This window comes from Pongo abelii, chromosome 13 (assembly GCF_028885655.2).
Source record: "Pongo abelii isolate AG06213 chromosome 13, NHGRI_mPonAbe1-v2.0_pri, whole genome shotgun sequence".
NCBI classification, from domain to species: domain Eukaryota; kingdom Metazoa; phylum Chordata; class Mammalia; order Primates; family Hominidae; genus Pongo; species Pongo abelii.
In genome coordinates this window covers 43,360,801-43,380,554 of record NC_071998.2, presented here as the reverse complement: position 1 = coordinate 43,380,554, position 19,754 = coordinate 43,360,801, and the positions used below count along the sequence as shown (strand labels likewise).

The 19,754-nt window shown below is 40.2% G+C and overlaps 1 protein-coding gene and 1 pseudogene across 20 annotated transcripts in view; one reads left to right on the top strand and one right to left on the bottom strand.

Moving 5' to 3' along the window:
• Positions 1-19,754, bottom strand: part of FREM1 (FRAS1 related extracellular matrix 1) — a 271,959-nt gene that overhangs the window by 96,138 nt on the left and 156,067 nt on the right. For 18 of the 20 annotated variants that reach the window (XM_054519857.2, XM_054519849.2, XM_054519856.2 and 15 more), the window contains 4 exons: positions 7,330-7,526; positions 6,557-6,647; positions 5,695-5,862; positions 1,775-1,983 (listed from right to left, as the gene is read on the bottom strand). In XM_054519857.2, the coding sequence (XP_054375832.2) occupies positions 1,775-1,983; positions 5,695-5,862; positions 6,557-6,647; positions 7,330-7,526 (665 nt within the window). Of the gene's footprint in view, positions 1-1,774; positions 1,984-5,694; positions 5,863-6,556; positions 6,648-7,329; positions 7,527-19,754 lie in introns of those variants that run through there. The other 2 variants (XM_054519864.2, XM_054519865.2) reach the window with 2 other exon arrangements.
• LOC112135075 (U2 spliceosomal RNA) lies at positions 12,719-12,879 on the top strand (annotated as a pseudogene).

Genomic DNA, 19,754 nt, shown 5'->3' with positions numbered 1-19,754 from the left:
TCTAGCCTTGGCCCTATCTTCCACTAATTCTCAGCCACATTTCTTGAAGGCATTGTCTAATTCTAGGCTCTCCACATACTCTCCAGCCCATTGCAGTGTTGCTTGGAAAGTTCTAAGGAGCTGCTGAGTGAATTGAGCCAAATTTTAAACATACCAATGAGTCCTAGGAATGGAAAATAAAAGTTGTGTTACAAAATAATATAATATATTGTACATGTATAATCTTTAACTATGGGGAAAAAGTCAGAGCTGAAAGATATTTTACTGAGGACTAGTTTCACCCATAGGCAGGGTAGGAACTGAGGTCGGGGATTCCCTTCCTGTGGTGGGGAAGTCCCACATCCTCCCCACCCTCCATGATCCTCTCATGCACTACCTGCTATGCTTTATTTTGCCATGCTCCCTGCAATTTTCATCAAAACTATATTGGTGAGTGATAATTCTTTTTTACTAATTCTATTTTACTATGCTAAAATCCCTAAAAGGATCAAATGGCCCTAAGAATACACATCCAAAGGATGACTGGAGTCAAGCAGATATTGTTTCAAAATCTGACCCCTCCATATACTAGCTGAATGAACTTGGGCAAATTCCTCAACCTCTTTGTGCTTAGTTCTTCAATTAAAATATGAGAATGGCTACCTTGTCAGACTTGATTACTATGAAGATTAAATTTTAAAAAACCATAATTGTAAACCTCTGACAGTATGCTTGAATAGATAGTTCTAGCAAATATTGGTACTGTTTTTCCTATCCATCATTCACTCCCTAGCAAGAATTATTTAAACAGGGCTCTCTATCTAACAGATAGCTGAGAGCTGAAATTGCAAAAAAAAAAAATTTTAACAGGGATAGGAGTGCGAGTGAAAAATCAACATATAGTGGACTTTAAATCAATGGTGGAACTAAACTGTCAGGATTAAACTCGTCTTCTTGTGTACAAACCTTAGTTTCTGGTCAACTTTCTAGTCAAGTGCAGAGCTAAGCATTTGATGTATAATATCTCCTATCATACTTTATCTAAAGGGCTAACGCTCCCATTTATAGCTTGAATTAACAAGTGAGAAGTGAGTGTGTGGGTCTACCCGACCATTGCTTTTGAATAGCTTGTATTGTTTTCCAGAGAAGTTGTTTCACTAGATTTTGTAGGAAAGTTTCTTACAGAACTGCATTAGGTAGAGGAAATGAAAGACCTTAAGGTAAGGCAGCTTCTCTAGGACCATGAGGCCAGGGATTGTGCCATCCCTGTTGGAAACTCAAGTATTAGTTTACACCCTACCTACTCAGCTCATCCTGCTTGTTTGCCTGCAGATCCCTGCCCTAGGAGAATGGAATAAGGTTACATTAAGGACATTGATCAACAGAGTTCTATCCCAGAGTTTCCGGGTTATGAAATTTGTTTCTCCAGAAGACAAGTTCAATTATGTGCATTAGCCTCACAGATTATTTCAGTCTCTCTTTATCTAGTTTGACTATTACCTCTTGTGATATGTGCAGTTATCGTCAATTTAATATTCCTGGCAATTAAATTTTTATTGTTCAGATATCCATAGACTTATTTCCACTGTTATAGCAAGCCAGATGGAAATAAAATGTTTGAAGGGAAAGGAAAAAATTGATCATTTGTAATTTTCAACTGACCCATTGAGTGTGTTAAGTGGCATGTTGGTATCCTTGAAGAAATTGGACAAACTTCTTTCTCTTACTCTGCCTCACAACTGATCTAGATAAGAAACTAAAGCATGTAAACAAAAAAGCCATGAAATATTCTAACCTAACTTTTAAGGTATGGAGATCGCCCCAAGAAAATGTGCCCCCTGAATTTAGAGGAAATCCATTCAGCTCCACCCTTCCATGCAGAGGCAGTCCCCGCAGGGAGAGGTCAATATTGTCCAGCTTGGTATCTGCATCAGAAATCAGAATGTGCTCTGTGCTGATGACACTTTGACCTCCCTCAGTCACTTTCAGAGGGTTGGTGAACACCTAGAAAGAAGAAAGGAAGGAAACATTCAAAGCCTTTTTCCATGATCCCTGAAGACAGAGTTCATTACATCACTGTAAAACTTCCAGTATTATCTTCACATGCCAACTAATTTTTCAAGAATGTGGTAAGAGGATAAGTTCATAGCTAGACATTTTGACTGAAAAATATTTTTTTACTATGTCTAATTCTAAGCATTAATGTGTTACAAGGAAACAAGGCAGATCTCTAAGATTGAAAGTATCTACTTTTCATTTATCGCATAGCCTGTACAGTAGAATTGGCAATCATTACTATCTGTGCTGCTAAACTGAGGAAATAATGTTCATCCTCAGGTCCATTCCCATCACTGTTCAATACACATACAGCTTAGTCTAAAAAATACACAAAATCTATGTCAAATTCCCCTGAAAGAAAGGTTTCATCTACTTTTCATCCTAAAAATTCTTAAAGGCTTGGGAAATGGATTGGAGCTTTAGAACTTCAGTCATAGTGAATATTTTAGAAATGGAAGTAGTGTGGCAAAATTGAAGATTCCAGAGGAAATAGATTTATTCAAACATTAGACTTAAATATTAAAGCCACAAAGATAATTTGCTATAATAGAAAAACTCACTGCTCAACTAATAATTCATTTGTAAGTAAAAAGCAAGTTGAATGGCTTGGGATATTTTATCACCCCATTGGGAGGGAGCAATAAGTGTTCTATGGCCAAATAAGTCTAGAAAAAAGTTACATAAAATATCCTCACCATGGAGGTTTATAAGGGACATAAGCATATCCAAGGCTCTGAGCTCCTGCAGGAAGAAAACCTGCTAACTTTGTTTAACCTATCATTACCCCCATGCTTGTATTGCTACGCAGAAGTGAAAGCAAGCAGATACAGTGGGGTACCAAATCACGGGCTCTGAGGACCCCTCCCAGGTGGTCTAGTAAGGTGCCCTGCCCATGGGAGGATGCAGCAGTTCTCCTAGGAAGCACCTACTCTTCTCAGAGCAGCTGCTGGTCCCAGCAGGGAGGATGTTCCCTGAAGAAAGAGCTGGTAAAGGAGGATGACAACAAATTGGCAGAGGAAAGGGAAGGAAGCAAGTGAAGCTGCAGCCTCTGCTCAAGAGCCTGCTGTGTCCTTCTGCACACCTTGGCACAGTGCTGGTAGCAACTCCAGGCCACAGCCACCTGGGGCATTCATGGTGCCACAAGGGCAGCCCCTTGCATCATGGAAATTATGAGACCTACAATTCTGAAACCACTGCCTTCTATTCTTTAATCAACTACCAGCGCAAAAACATAGACTTCTCTCCCTACAACTACCCGCACCCTGATCTCTCCCAAGTGTCTCACTTTCACTTTGGTAAACCTGTATTTTCACTGTTTGTAGGAGAAAGAGAGGGAGCTCTTACTCAGAGAGGAGTGTTGTCTTTGAACAAAGGTCCATGCTTGCCAACCTCACTTTTCTGAGCTGTATTGAATTAGTATCCCAATATGGAATCTTCAGTTTCCAATGTTTCAAGGAATATACTTTGCTACGATAGATGATTTTTTAAATATATATTTTAGGGCAACTCTCAAAAAGATAAAAGCATAAGGCTAATTTTCCCCGACTCATTAGTCATTAGCTTTTTAGTTCTTGCCCAAATCCAGTGCTCAGGTTTCTGGGACTCAGGTTAGCATGGTGTCAACATCCTCCCGTGGTTATCACTCAGCCAGCTCTCTGCAGGAATTCTACATCAGGGATCAACTCCTGTGGTGGGTCTCACTGAAGCTGCTAATTTAATTTTGTTTCTAATATCCTCAGTTTTTTGAGGGACTATTTCATTTGCCCCATATACTGTAAAAAGTAAAAATTAAAAAAAAAAGGGAAGCTACCCTGCCATTCTTTCCTCAACTCCTCAAAACTATTCAGTGAAATTAACTTTTTCCTTTACACTTTTTAGTTTCCTTCTCAAATCATCATTCTCCAGCAAGAGGCTTGAATTACTTTGCATAAAGGAGCACTTCTCCATGATTGTTTTAGAGAAAGCTTTGGCTTCTTTAGTGCTAGGCTATTTCATGGCCTGTATCTCATACATAGAAAAGAATGGTCTGAATAAAATCTAATCAAGTTAACTCCATAGGCATTCTAAACTATTTCACCACCAGGAATATGATCTGGTCCCTGATAGGAAATGTGTCAAAGAATGGAGTTAGTTTAAAATCCTCCGTGTGAGCCCTTTGGCAGGTTTTCTACCAAAGGTGGCAAGTCCATAGGTGTGGGAGGTCAGGCCAGTGATAGAAATAAGTGTGGTGAGTTGAGTGGGGGCTTAGATGGTCTGGAGAGCACGCCCTATGCAATGGCTGCTGTGGGGTGTGTGGGTTAAATTTTATTAGAGCTGCCAGAGTTTCAAGGGAAGCTAGGAATCAGCCTTGATGGAAAATCTTCTGATCTTTAAATGTTGGCAATTCATTATTTTCATATATTGTTTTGACCTATTGATGTGGTTTGGCCGTGTCCCCACCCAAATCTCACCTTGAATTGTAATAATCCCCATGTGTCAAGGATGGGGCCAGGTGGAGATAACTGAATCATGGGGGCAGTTTCCCCCATAGTATTCTCATGGTAGTGAATACATCTCACAAGATCTGATGGTTTTATAAATGAGAGTTCCCTGCACAAGTTCTCTTGCCTGCCACCATGTAAGACGTGACTTTGCTCCTCATCCCCCTTCTGCCATGGTTGTGAGGCTTCCCTAGCCACGTGAAACTGTGAATTCATTAAACCCCTTTCCTTTGTAAATTACCCAGTCTCGGGTATGTCTTTATTAGCAGCATGAGAGCAGACTAAGACACCCATCAAAACTTCTGTAGGTTGGGCAGCCCTTTCAGGCCCTCAGGGTAAGACCTCTGCCCCACAACCTTGGGCAGGTGTAGAGATGACGAGGAGTCAGGAAAGAGAATGCCAGTGCAGGCTATAGTCCAAGTAGGCACCCGGGAAGGTGACCTCTTTCCTTAAGGGTGAGGCATGCGTAGGCTCTGGTCCCTTCTGGTTCATAATGAATGGGTAATGCTATTTTGTCTTCCTGCTTTTAAGGGAAATAATAAGAATAATAATGACCATACTAATTAAGCCTAGCATTCTGAAGGTGGGCAGGGGAACCGGGTAGGTATGGGACAAACTCTCAATGCAAATCCCCATTTCCCAGAAAAAATGCACAAGGTAGCAATGCCTTTGTAGCTCGGTTTTAATGAAAGACCCAAGTCCTTTAAGGCTTACACAAACATAGGGAAGTGGGGCAAAGTACGACAGAAGGGTCCATCTTGATTCATTTTGGAAAATTAAAGAGCTTCTTTAGATTACAGAGCAGCATAGTTGGGCTGCAGTGAGGGTAAATAAGCCCTTCCAGTGGCTAAGAACCCATAATTTTATCCCCTTCCCTTGATCAACACATGAAACTTAGCAGAAAGAAGAGGAAGTGAAAAAGAATTTGATAAAGCTTTGAAAATAATGTTAAATTTAGTAACTGAAAAATCTCACCTTTTACATAGAAAGTCCCATGGGAGGTAAAAGACTCCCTTCTCCCTGCTTTTTTTTTTTCTTTTTTTACTACACCATAGATGGAAATTTCTTTTATAAGTTTAAAAAACTAGCCTAAAGGAAAGTTACCATTTCCAGTAGGTCTTCAGGTCTCTCCTTTCTTTTCCTCCTTTTCATCCTCTATATAGAACATTGTACATACCTCAGGAACTTGATTGTCCACTGGGAGTATTGTAATGTTAAAGCAGATCCCATGCAAAGTGCTGCCATGTTGGTTACTGACAGAAAATGTGAACTGGACATCTCTGCAATGGGGACCAATGTCTTGCATGGGGGGCATGTAGGCCACTTTCATATAGTTCACAGCTTGCTGCAAAGTAAGTTGAGATGGATATGTGGGTGTTGATTTCCAAGGATCAAAATCTTTTAGAGGTCCAAAAGAACCATCATGTTAATTGATATTGAACATTGTAAATGCCATCATCATCACTTTGAAGATTACCAAAAGCTCTATTTTTACTCCAATGGCAAAAACTGCAATAACTTTTGCACCAAACTAATGGAAGCAAGGAAGAATTCTATAGGGTTTCAGAAGGAGCATGGCCCTGCCAACACCTCGATTTAAGACTTCTAGCCTCCAGGACTATGAGAAAATAAAGCTCATAGTCCTTTATGTCCTGGCGGTTTATTTTAAACCACCCAGTTCATGGTATATTGTTGTCAGCCCTTGGAAACTAATACAGTAAGATACTGAATAAACTGAATTTTGTGGAATAAAAACGTATACACCAGATACCCAAACTAGAGTCCTGCTGATGGCAAAACAATACAAAAGTCTGTTTTCAGTAGAATTACTGAAAAGATTGTGAAACCATATTCAACTTGATCAAGTACTTTGAAATAGATGACACACACTTAATGGAAACATACAATCAGCAAGTATAAAGATATCAAGCCTTTGTGGATGTCAAAGACCAACATTCTCAGGCACAATACTAGGCATGCCATACCTTCTAAAGGCACACTTGCATCATGTTTGTCAGCATTTTAGCATATCCTCATACCTGAGTGAATGACCTCAGCTCCAGGGCCGTAGGATTCTTAACTACTTTTGGTATGCTGTCCACCATAAATAATTTCCCAGCATCCAAGTGTCTAGAGAGAAATACAGAGGAGCACATCAGCTCATTTTTAGGTAAGAAAAATGAAATCAAATAGCCCACAATCAAAAACTGAAAGACCTCATTGTGAGAAGAAATTGGGTGCTCTATCTTTATATTCTCTCTTTATGTTGGGAGATTCTAGCATAAAGTCCAGTTTCATCAATGTCATCCTTGTCATGACTGCAAAAGGTATGTACAGAATCTTTTGCTTGGCATCACGTAAGGGAATTGTCACACTCATGTTAAAAATGGTTTCTTGCTCTCATGCATACAATACTAGCGTAACGTATATTCATGCCATTTTTCTGGATTGAGATCATAGAATGCAACGATTTCATGGCAGTAACACGCAAAACTAATGTTAGGAAGATCTCAATAAATTGTACTAAAAGAAAAATAAGCATTGTCTTTCAAAAAGTGGATTAAAGACTGTTTGACGCCTACCAATGCTGAAGACACTACAAGCTGCAGATCACTTACCAACTAATACAGCTTTCAAAGGGAGATAGGAAGTTGTTTGAGAAAAAAGTAAATGCTTAATTGAGTATAATTTCATGCCTGACCAATGAAGCAAGTGAACCATAGTACTATATATATATATATATAGCTATATATTGACACTTCCAACATTGCAATCCTAGAACTAGTAGCCCAAATGGTGACTTTTCAGATACCTGTGGCTGAAGGAGAAAAATGGAGGAGTAGTTATTGTGTAGACCAGCTCCCTGTCATATGATTCTGAATCTATAAAATGTAGCTGTTTCTTAGTTATATAGGCCACCTCAGTTTCCTTGACAACCAAATGCCGAGAAACTCCAGGAGCCTCTTTTGGAAGCTGGTCATCCACTGGAGTTATATGGATTGTTGCCACCTGGAATAAAAATGTCTGTACCATTAATTTGAAATACCAAAAAAACAACAAAGAAAATACCCCACAATCACCTAGTCACAGTTAAGATAATTTCCAAAACTGTCATTTATAATATACTTCTGTCAAATGATTCAGGAGCTATTAAGAATATGAGCCAAAAAATGGAAATCCTCTACTCATTTAATATTATATTTTAAGAATATAATTATCACAGGCCAGGTGCAGGGGGTCACCCTTATAATCTCAGCACTTTGGGAGGCTGAGGTGGGCGGATCACCTGAAGTCAGGAGTTCGAGACCAGCCTGGCCAACACAGTGAAACCCCGTCTCTACGAAAAATTCAAAAATTAGTTGGATGTGGTGGTGGGTGCCTGTAATCCCAGCTACTCGGGAGGCTGAGGCAGGAGAATCGCTTGATTCCTGGAGGAGGAGGTTGCAGTGGGCCGAGATCACGCCATTGCACTCCAGCCTGGATGACAAGAATGAGACTCCATTTCAAAAAAAAAAAAAATGTATATATATATGTATATATGTATCAGAATTATAGTGAATCCAGGCATGAGTGCTACAGAATGGGCATATAAAACACAAAATATGTTCCTGGTTTTATTTTTACATCTCTCTTCTACCAACAACCTGTGCTTTCTTTAATACTTCCCTATATTCAGTCATCAATCTTAGAAACCTTGACATGAATTTTGGTTCCTCCTTCTCCACCCACATATAACACATCACCAAGTCCCAGAGTTTCTACTTATAAAATTTCCTATGCAGTGACCATACTCCACATCCCACGCCCAAGTGTCATTCCCATTGCTACTGGCCTACCTTTCATAATTTCATCCTTACATTATTGCAACAGCTGCCTGTTAGCCCTAAATTCAAGAGCTAATCTAGACTTTTCATATCTCTAGTGTTATCTTCAAAAAAGTACAAATCAAATAAGTTAATTTACCCCTTCAAAAATCTTAAAACAACTTCTCAGAAAGTGTGGAATTATTTATAGAATATCCAAACTCCTTAGCATGGCATCCAAGACTTTCAATATACACTCTGTTTCTCAACCTTATCTTTTTTTTTTTTTTTTTTTTTTTTGAGGAGTCTCGCACTGTCACCCAGGCTGGAGTGCAGTGGCGCGGTCTCAGCTCACTGCAAGCTCCACCTCCCAGGTTCACACCATTCTCCTGCCTCAGCCTCCTGAGTAGCTGGGGCTACAGGCTTCTACCATCACACCCAGCTAATTTTTGTATTTTTAGTAGAGATGGGGTTTCACCATGTTGGCCAGTCTGGTCTCGAACTCCTGACTTCAAGTGATCCACCCTCCTTGGCCTCCCAAAGTGCTGGGATTACAGGCATGAGCCACCACCCAGCCACCTTTCAACATATTTTACTACCTTTTAACATCAATCCAACACTCTAATTATACACAATGGACTGACCATGTACTGGTCCTTGACCACACTTCTAGAATGCTTTTCTCCTGTTTCATCCAGCAACCTGAGTCTTTCTCACCCTTAACGGCTCTTCTTAGATCTTTCTCCAATTTTTCAGTTGGAATTGTTCCCGAATTTTACTTACCCTTTGGTATGGTTTGAATGTTTGTGTTTTCTCTGGAATTTATGTTGAAACTTAATTTCCAATACAAGATTAGTAAGAGGCAGGGCCATTAGTAGTGATTGGACCATGAGGTTGAATTCATGAGGGTCTAATTACCCTCATGAATGAACTCGTGCCTTATAAAAGGGCTCGAGAGAGTGAATTCATCTTCTATCCCTTTCGCTGTGTGAGGTCACGGCATTTGTTCCCTCTGGAGTATACAGCAATGAGGCACCGTCTTGAAAGCAGACAGCAGCCCTTGTCAGACACAAAACATGCTGGCAACTTGGTCTTGGACTTCCCGGCTGCCAGAACTGTGAGAAATAAATTTCTATTATTTATACATTACCCAGTCTCAGGTATTTTGCCATAGCAGCACAAATGGACTAAGACAGAGGTAGGTACTGAAATACCTGAAAATATGGAAGTGGCTTTAGAACTGGGTAATGGGTACAGACTAGAAGAATTTGGAGAAGTGGGCTAGAAAAAGCCTGTATTGCTGTGAATAGATCATAAAGCGCAATTCTGGTGAGGGCTCAGAAGAGGCGTGCTCTAGACAGAGCCTCAATCTTCTTAGAGATTACCTAAGTGGTCATAATCAGAACATTGGTAGACATACAAACAGTAAAGGCCCTTCTGATAAGGTCTTAGATGGAAATGAGGAATATCTTATTGGAAACTGGAAGAAAGATCTTCCTGTTATAAAGTGGAAAAGAACTTGGCTAAATGGTGCCTGTGTTCTAACACGTTATGTAAGGCAGAACTGAGCAGGGATGAGGTAGGATATGTGGTGGAAGAAATAACTAAGCAAACAGTTGAGCACGTTGCATGGCTTTTCTTGACTTCTTATAGTAAAATACTAGAAGACAGAAATGAACTAAAGCCAGAATTTTTTGTCAACGGGGAAGCAGAACTTAAAGATTTGAAAAATTCTCAGCCTGACCATATAAAGAATAAAAAAGCATCTTTAGGAGAGGCCACAAAAGGTGTGACCAAGTGCCTATATGATAAAGAGATTAGTATGAATAGAAAGAAACCAGTTGCTATTTATCAAGACAATGGAAAAATGACCCTGAAGGTATTTTAGACATCAGGCCACCATTCCCATCACAGGTTCAGAATGCCAGGGCCTTGAGGACAGAATGGTTTCAAGGGAGGGACCTGTGGGGTCTCTGCCCAGCACTGCCTCAAATCTCTGCTCCCTGCATTCTGATGCAATCCTTGGCCCTCCCAGCTGTGGCTCAAGCAGGCCCAGGAACCACTTGAGCCACCACTCTGGAGAACACAAGAAGTAGGCCTTGGCACAAATACCAACTCTGCTTGTGTGCAGAGTGCAAGAGCTGTGAAAACACAGCTGCCTCCACTTAGATTTCAAGAGATGCCTCAGAAAGCCTCGGGACTCAGGCAGAGAGTTGCCTCAGGTGCAGGGCTGCTGCAGACAGTACCCACTAGGGCAATGCCCAGCAGAGCCATGGGGTCAAGGCCACCCCAGAGACCACCAATGTGCAACGCCATCTAGGAAAGCCTCAGGCACCTGACGCCAACCTCTGACAACTGTTGCATGGGCTGTACCCAGAAAAGCCATAAAGGTGGAATTGCCTGGGGCCTTGGGGGCCCAACCCTAGCCTCAGCATGTCCAGAAGGCAGGACACAGAGTCAAAGAAGATTATTCACAAGTCTCAAGACTTAATATTGTTTGCCCTGTTGAGTTTTGGATCCTTTCTTCTTTCCTATTTCTCCCTTTTGGAAGAGGAATGTCTATCCTATACCTGTCCCACCATTGTATTTTAGAAGCATATAACTTGTTTGATTTTATGTGCTCACAGCTGGAGGGGAAATTTGTTTCAGGATGAATTGTACCTAAAGTCTCACCCATACCTGATTTAGTACATAAATATGTACTAAATGAGATGTTAGACTTTATGTTTTTGCATTGATGCTGAAATGAGTTAAGACGTCGGGGGCTGTTGAGATGGAATTAGTGCATTTTTTATGGGAGAAGAACATAAATTGGGGGGCGGGGGGTGCCGGGGTAGAATTTTGTGGCTTATTTATGTATAAATTTACTTATGGAAATAAATTTCTATTATTTCTAAATTACTCAGTCATTTATCCTGTTATAGCAGATTAAACAAACTTAGACATCCCTCAACTAGCATACTTATTCTATTGTTTTGTATTGTTAGTTTACAAATGAGTCTCTCTCCCAGACTGAAAGTTCCACGAGGCCAGCATTATAATATGGTGTAAACCACATGGAATTTGACAGTACAGTTACAGTCCTGAGTATACCACTTACTAGCAGCTATTTAACCTTGAACAAGTTACTTAACATTTTAGTGTCAATTTTCTTATTAGTAAGTTAAGCACAATACTAACAACCTCACAGAGCTGTTATAAGGATCAAATATTATATGTAGGTAAAATGTCTGGCACATAGTAGGTACCCAATAAATATTACATTCATCTCTGTATCTCCACAACATCTAGCACAATTTTTTTTGTAGGTAGGAGGCACTTTACTAATGTTCACAAACTGACTAAGTCATGTCCTGTTTGAGATTTTAAGTCTTAAAACTACACTTACAGGTGGTATCATGCTAGAGGGTAAGGAGGACTTGCCAAACAGCTTTTATCATCACATTTCTTTTACAATAATCCATCATTGGTTGTGGAAAAGCTATTAATTACTGTCTGAAAATGGTGCCTTGCCTGGCATCATGGGTCTTTTCCACAGCCTGCTCCATGAACTTTTTCTATCTTGGTTGCCATGACTGTCATCAAATAAAGTCTCTGATATGAACTGAATGTGTCTTCCAACAAGCATATGCTGGAAACTTCGTCACCAATGCAACAGTGTTTAGAGGAGGGGCCTAATTGTGTTTAGGTCATGAGGGCTCCACCCTCATGAATGGGTTAGTAATCATTATAAAAGGGCTTGAGGCTGCAAGTTTGAGCTCTTGCTCTCTCTCATCCACATGATGTTTTCTGCTCTATTATGATGTTGTAAGAAGGCCCTCACAAGATGTAGTTCATTGATCTTGGACTTCCCAGCCTCCAGAACCATGAGCCAAATAAATTTCTATTGTTTATAAATTACCCAGTCTGTAGTACTCGGTTGTAGCAGTACAAAATGGACTAAGACAGCTTCACTCACTCAACTTGCTTTTGAAAAACATTTCCAACTCTATTCTACTTAGTAGACAGCTTTATAGAGCTTAAGCCTTAAGAGATCTTAATCCCGGAGAGAGTAATATTAGAAGAAAAAGGGAGAATAAAAATGATAGATGAGAGATGCAGAAAGAGGACTAGAAAATGAGGAAAGAATGGAAGAAGGTGACACAAAAGCACATGGGTGAAGTGGAAGGGAGAAATGAAACATGACCAGGCGAGAGAACAGGTACCTGGGGGGTGCACATTTACCACAAGTCAGAGAAGAAGGTGGATGGGCAAAACTAACAGTGTAAGTAGTTCCCAGGGGTGAGAAATAGCACTGGATAGTTTCAAGGGAAGATGCAAAAGAAAGAGCTAGCAGAAATCAAAGAATCAGGGCAGAGAAAGGATTAAAAACCCATTCCCACAAGAAAGTCAGATACCATCGCTTCTCAGCCTTTTGGCTAAGATCAAGTGTAGTATCTGTTCTTATCAGAAAGTCAGATACCAGCTGGTGAAGTATTATATTGTGAGCCTGAATATGAGGACCAAGGCCAGGTTTTGTCATTTTGTATACTGATTTATCACTTTATAGTCTGATTCCTTATAAGTCTGTAGCCATAAGCAGGCTGGAGGGACATGGAGGAAGCCAGCAAGCAAGAGCCTAGCAATTGATTTCAGCACTAGTTTTCTACTGTTTGCCTGGGATTGGATGTTTAATAATGCTTTTGTTACAATCAAATTTCAGTACATTGAGAACACTTTATTTCTCAATGGAGTTTGTTAAAATGGGACTTTTCTCACCCACAGAATAATAATTGTTTGAACATGCATAAATATGTAAAGACATATCAACTTAGGCCATCATAAAGCATGTTAAAAAAATGTGCCCACCGGGAGACCTTCTCCTCTTTCGGCTTTGGAGCCCCCCTGCTCTGTTTCTGTATGGGGGAGCTTCTTCCTTCTGTCTTCTCCCTTCCTTCTTGCCTATTAAATGCTCCACTCCTTAAAACCACTCCACGTACGTCTGTGTCGTTTTATCTAAACCGGCATGAGGGCCAAGAACCTTGGTGTTCCTTCACTCATTGAAGCCATATCACTTTGGTGCATTGGCCAGGAATCTGAGGTACAGCCTTCATCAGAGTGGCGAGTGTGGGAGCAAGCTTAAAATCTGTTCTGTCATTCCGAGGCACTCTTCGCCTCTATATTAAAATAAATCAAATAAATCAACAGGCGTCCGTCAACCTAGTATATACGCTTATTGTTGGCTGCTGTACTCAAGTCACGGATATAAGGCTTGCTGGGGAGAACTTGGAGAACCCCCCATTACCCACAGGTATTGGGAATGTTGGTCATGCTTGAACTAGCTTCTTTTCACTGGTGACCTTGCCATCACATGAGGCTGGGAAAAGTTCTGAGGCAACTGAGAATTTCTGGCCAAGTGTGATTCAAAGGCCTCTGGACCGGACGCAGCCTCCAACAGCCCATTCTGGGTGTTGGCAGAGAACCTCAATTATCCTGTTGCAAAACTCTTCTTCTCTTTCTGTCCGCAGCCTCTTACTCTTTCTCTGCGTGAAATGTGCAAGGATTTTTACAGTCTAGGAAAAGGGTTACAGTGAGGTTACTTGATACCACTTCTCTGGCGAGCACAGGGTATTTCTAAGCCACCTAGTAGAAATCAGGCTCTAGGCCTCTTCTGCAAATGGAAAGTTTCTGCTTTTAACAATTAAGAGTAAAACGTCTTCTGTAGCCAAATTTTAATCTTGATATTGTCCCACTGGCAGGAAAATGGCCATTTGTTTCCTACATTCCTTTAAGCCACCTATTTTGTCTCCTATTAAGACAGTACTTAATTAGGAAGGGGATTTTAATTCTGGAAGTTAACCAGAACCATTTTTCTATGGGTAAATGCTTTAGCCTGGGCTATAATAGCAGGATATAGAGTTCAATCTAGCATGCTCCCTCCCTTAAAGGGGCCTTGCCCAATTACATGATTTTTCTTGGAATCTATTTTTTGGAATGCACACAGGCCACACAAGTCTAGGAGGTCAAAGGGAAATAAAAGGCAGAGAACTGATTGCTTGGGGACAGCGTGACTAAGGCCCAAAACTCAGTTCCTCTGGCGCCATGGCTTGGAGGGTCATGCCTGCAGTCATGTGCCGCACATTTAAGCGGGTGCTGGGAATCCAAGAGAGACGGACAGAAAATAGCTGGGGGGGACGCCCTCTACTGTTTTCATCTCCATCCTGGATCACATACTGAAAGGAAGGAGATGAAAACGATGCTTTTATTCTCACTTCTCTTTCTAGATGGGTAACATATCGTCTTCAACATGCACTCCCCTGGAGCGTATTTTGAAGCACGGGGACTCCTTCGACCTTGAAACTTTGAAGAAAAAGTGGTTTATTTTCTCTTGCAGCCATATTGGGCAGGCCCAGGGAAAACAGTTTCCCAAAATTAAAAAGGTAACTTTCAGGGAAGTCATCTGAGGGTCCCCCTTATTTGGGGCCCCTTCAAGTTCCCTTCTCATTGCAGGACCTTAGGCAAGTAAAGGCAGGCTTAGGCCGATTTCCTAACTACCCTGTTAGGTATATAGAAGCTTTCCAAAATTTAACTTAGGTATTTGACCTTACACAGAGTTAGCAAACCCTCACTGCAGCTAAAACAGACAGCTCTGCAAGCAGAAGAGAATTTTGGAGATAAGCAATATGTCTCCTATAGTAGGCCAAAAGGGAAAAGAAAAAATAGGGAAGGCAAAGAAATAAGGGAAACACAATTCCCAATAGGAAGAGAGGCAATACCTCTTTAACAACCCTAATTGAATTCCTTTCTACAATGTTTTTCCTTCTTTTGCAGTTTAAAATGGCTTCTCTTTTATAATGTTCTTCCAACCTGGGAAAAACTAATTTTCCAAACCTTAAAATGCTTGATGTAGAGTTGAGCTAGGGGGAAGGGTACCCAGAAGCCTGATATGCTGGCAAAAGGGTAAAAATTTCCTATCAATTGGGATTTTGGCTTCTCTCCCTGTGCAAACCTGAAAAAGGGGTAATAAGGATCACTGTTTATGTTCTCAGTAAATGTATAATTAATAAAAAAGGATTTGTAAGGTAGGTCTTAAGCTGTAAACAATCTTGTGTGCTTTGTGTGTCTTTCTATATGGATCTCCTGAAGAAAAGGTATCTTAGGTTAGGATGCAGGCCCAGGACCCCATAGGCCTGCTGTTCAAGCCAGCCCAGAAGAACGGTCAGTAACAAACTTGGCTACGGGCCTCTATCTTGTTTCATGTCCTTAGGAACATAATCTGTAACTGTGTGGCAATACTTTGTTTTAGTTTCTGCCATTTTACAGTGGTGGCTGTCTTCTTGTGCTAAGTCAGTTCCTGGGTAAGGGCCACAAAACCAAATAAGCCAGTTTGTCACTCTGGGTAGTGCCAGCTGATCCATCAAGGGCAGGGTTTACAAAATATCTTAAGCACTGATCTTAAGAGTGGTTTAGGGAGGGTCAAAATCTTGTAGCCTCCAGCTACATGGCTCCTGGGCCACGGTTTCTAATCTTGTGGCTAGTTTCTTGGTCTTCCCCAGGCAAGAGGGAAGTATATCTTGGGAAGCGGCTATCATCTTTGTTTTACACTGTAGCCTATAAACCAGGCTCCTTCCAAAGTTGGTTCAGCCTACACCCAGGGATGGTCAAGGACAGCTTAGGGCTGCAAACAAAATGGAGTTGTTTGGGTCAGATCTCTTTCACTGTCTTAGTCACAATTTTGCAATGGTAGTTTCAAAAGCTGCCTATCACTCCTTTGAAAACACCTTGTACACTCATGGTTAAGTCATAACCTAATTAAGGCTCATTGATTTCATCTGTGAGGTTACTTTTTTGTAAAGTTCAAAAGCCAAAAATCATAACTGCTTGGTGTAGCTAAAGTCAAGTAACAAGGGATTTAAAAGGATTTTCTTAAAGAGTGCTCAGCTTAATTAAGAGTGGATATTCAAGTTAGAGGTATATTTAAAAGGCCTTTATGTTTTTCTTTTTTTGGATGTTGTTTTTCTGGAAAAAGGCTCTTTTCTTCTCAGTCAACTGAGTTATTTTTCTCCATTTTTTTTCTTACTACTTTTAATGCATGCCTGAAAGGCTCTAAGATAACCTCTGGTAGCATGGGACTCCTTGGGAAAAACAGAGGAGGTGCCACAGACCCCATTTTGGTGGGAGGGGGGGAAACCTCTGTTTTCCTCATAAAACCCCAGGAATTAAAAGGAAATTATCCCTCTCAAAATCAAAGGTTTTGTTCTATTTTGCACTGTGTTATCTGATGGTTTTGAGTTTTGGGAGTATCAGAAATTACTTCGCATTATGAGAGAGCTTTGGTGAGTAATAACTAAGTAGAAAATACACTGTAAGAGATGGCTAATAGTTATAAATCACAGAAGCATGCTCTTAGCCACCTGGAAAATAAGGCAACATCCCCACCCCACACTGAGAGATGAGACTCCCATCAGTGATGGGCTGATTACAAAATAAGCCAATTGGCTTTGGGTTGCCTTGAAATGAAATGCAGGCTAGAAGCACTACACTGTCTTCTCCCATGGTATCTATATGGTCTTTTCATAAATTAAACATTGAAATAAAAGCATAGCAAGGAGGTCTTAAGACACTACTCTGTCCTTTAGTAAAAGGGTTATAAAAGGTTTGTAAAAATTTCACCTCATGGTCAAATTGCTTAAGATAAAATGGAATAATCTATAGGGTTTCACTTGAACAAATAAACTAATGCAAGGGTAAAATTTAGCTTTAAACAGAATTTTTATGTCATAGTAAAAACTAATGAAATGTTTTTGCCTTTTGAGTCATCGTTTTGGCAAAATAATTTATGGCAATCTGGAAATTATCCTTCCTGATGCCTGGCTTTTTGAATGGTTCAGAGGGCCCCTGAAACATTCAGAAAAGAGGTAAACAGGATTATTTGACATGTTTAGTCACATGAGATTGCCAAAGTGATGTCCAATCTTCTTTAAGTTATATTTTGGTGAACACTAATATATGTTCAAAAATTGTATGGGTTTTCTAAAATTCTAATGCCTAAGTATATGCTATCAATCATAATTAAGGGTAAAGTTATTGTAAACCACGAAGATAAATAAAGTTCTTTGCCAGTCATGCCAACTGTAACTATCCTAGAAATGTTGCCATTCACAGACAATTGTTGTCTTGCTTTGTTCCTTCTCAAAAAATGGTTTATAATCCAGCTATATTAAGGACTTTAACAGGTGTTCTCAAATGCAGGGTTTTAATAGCTTTGAAGATTGTAACACTGAAATAGAGGGCGAATCTACGGAACTCCTAAAAAACTGACATGTTCACAAATATCAAGCAAAACAAAATTTAACTAAGTGGACTGCACTCAGAAAGTTAAAGCAAACTTTTTGACTTTCACTTGGAATATTTTTAATCCTTGTTTAGTTTTTCAGAGTCAAGGAAACTTATTTTAAACTATTTACAGCCTTTAATAATTGAGTAAGATATACTCCTGTAAACAAAATTTGGAGCATGTTCATTTTTCTCTGCCTGATTCCTCTAGAATTTGGAGACTATCTGTAAGTACTCTTATGGCAATACAGTTGTTTGCATCAGTGCAATAAGAATCAATTTTTCTTTGTCAACAGGACACAATTGGAAAACTGGTTATTTTATCAAGGTTTTGACTGAAAGGGTGTGTCTCCCTTTAAGGAATCAAGCTCGACATGTATAGCCAATTAAAGCCCCTTAGGGAGAACTGGCCTGCCACCTTGTCTATACAGTCCCCACGCAGGGTTCCTAACCTGTGGTCAGTGAAGAATGTCACTTTCTAATAGGTCTGGAAGCTATGAGTTTATCTTGGGACCTCAGGAGGAAAGGATCACCCAACTCACAGGTATTAGAGGATACAAAACCATGGCTGGGCTCGGCTTTAAAAGTCTTATCTGAAATTCCTTGTGAAATAGCGTTTCATCAAAGCCAATCCAAAAGGCCTATGTAAAAATAACCATTCTTGCTGCACTTTATGCAAATAACCAGGCCAACTATAAGACTAAAGTTTACTCATAATTACTTTTTACCAAAATTGAGGACTGAAGAGAAAAATTTTGCTCCAAAGCTTATCATACATTTGTCATTGAATCCTAGTCTCTTGTTTTTAAGCTTTTTGCCTACATTTTAGACTAACCCTGCTTATTCCTGTGAATCAACTGGTGATTTGCAGCTTGGAAAAAAAAAAGGGACGGGTAACGTCAAAATGTGAATCAATATGCTAGTTCTGGGCAATTATCTTGCAAATTCTGCCAGGTAATGAAAAGTGAGTAAGGTGCCCATAACTCTGAGCTTTCTTTGTTTGGGAAAATAAAACCAAGGAACTTCATAGACCCCCAAAGGGGAATACTATATCTTGGCAACTAAAATTTTAGATGGAAATTATCTACCACACCACACTTGTGGGAATTGCTGTCCTCACTCTACTATTTGCAATAGGGTTATACACGGTAGCACCTTCTAACTAAAATATTGGACAGAGTTTTCATTGCTGTAGTATTTTGCTTAATTATTATCCTTATAACCGGGATAATAGTTACTGACAAAAAGAAAGCATAAAAGTTTTACTATCACTAAGTCTGCTAGGATTTTTTATTGGATTTAGTGATGGACTTTTAAATGAAACATGCTGCTTTTGGATTAACACCTAGTAAAGGAAAGGAAAATCTACAGGTACTTAAAAATCAAATCAAAATTATTAACAGGCTCAGGGAAAATGCCGGCTTCAGCCCTGGGTGGCTACAATCCCTCTTTAATAAATTCCAGTCTTCTTTTTGGAATTGGTTAACCCCTTTATTAAGCCATCTCTTGCTTATATGTCTTGAATTGATATTTGGACGCTGTATATTCAGTACTATGACTCAAATTGTTTCTTCTCGCCTAAAAGCAATCGAACTCCAAACGGTGCTGCAAACTGAACCACATGTGGACATGCCATTCTTCCGAGGACCCTTAAATCAATCCCAGGAGGAGCCCTAACTGCTGTTCCCCATTCAACGCCCCTTTTAAGTAGGAAGTAGCCAGAAAGAGTCTTCGCCCAAAACCCCCTAACTGCAGTTAGTGTGATATTGCCACAGGGAGGAATGTGGTAGGAGTTATTAAGAAAAAGAAATTATCTTATGCAGATAGCGAGGAAAAGGGGTCCTTGGGTAGTTTTCATCTTTTAAAGCATATCCGGAAAAGTTTCTTGTAAAGCCCCGGCTCTTAGTCAGGTGGGCAACCTTTGATATGAAAATGCTGGCCATTAGAAACTGGGTCCACCCAACGTGGCGATTCCCTTGGCCTTCTTGCCCTTGGCCCATATGCTCCTGGCAACATGGCCGCCCCCACATATCCCCACGTGTGTAGAAATCAGGGTGCCCACATTTGCATATTAAAAGGCTAGGGTGGGAGGACCAGCTTTTTCGCGGGCTACATGAAT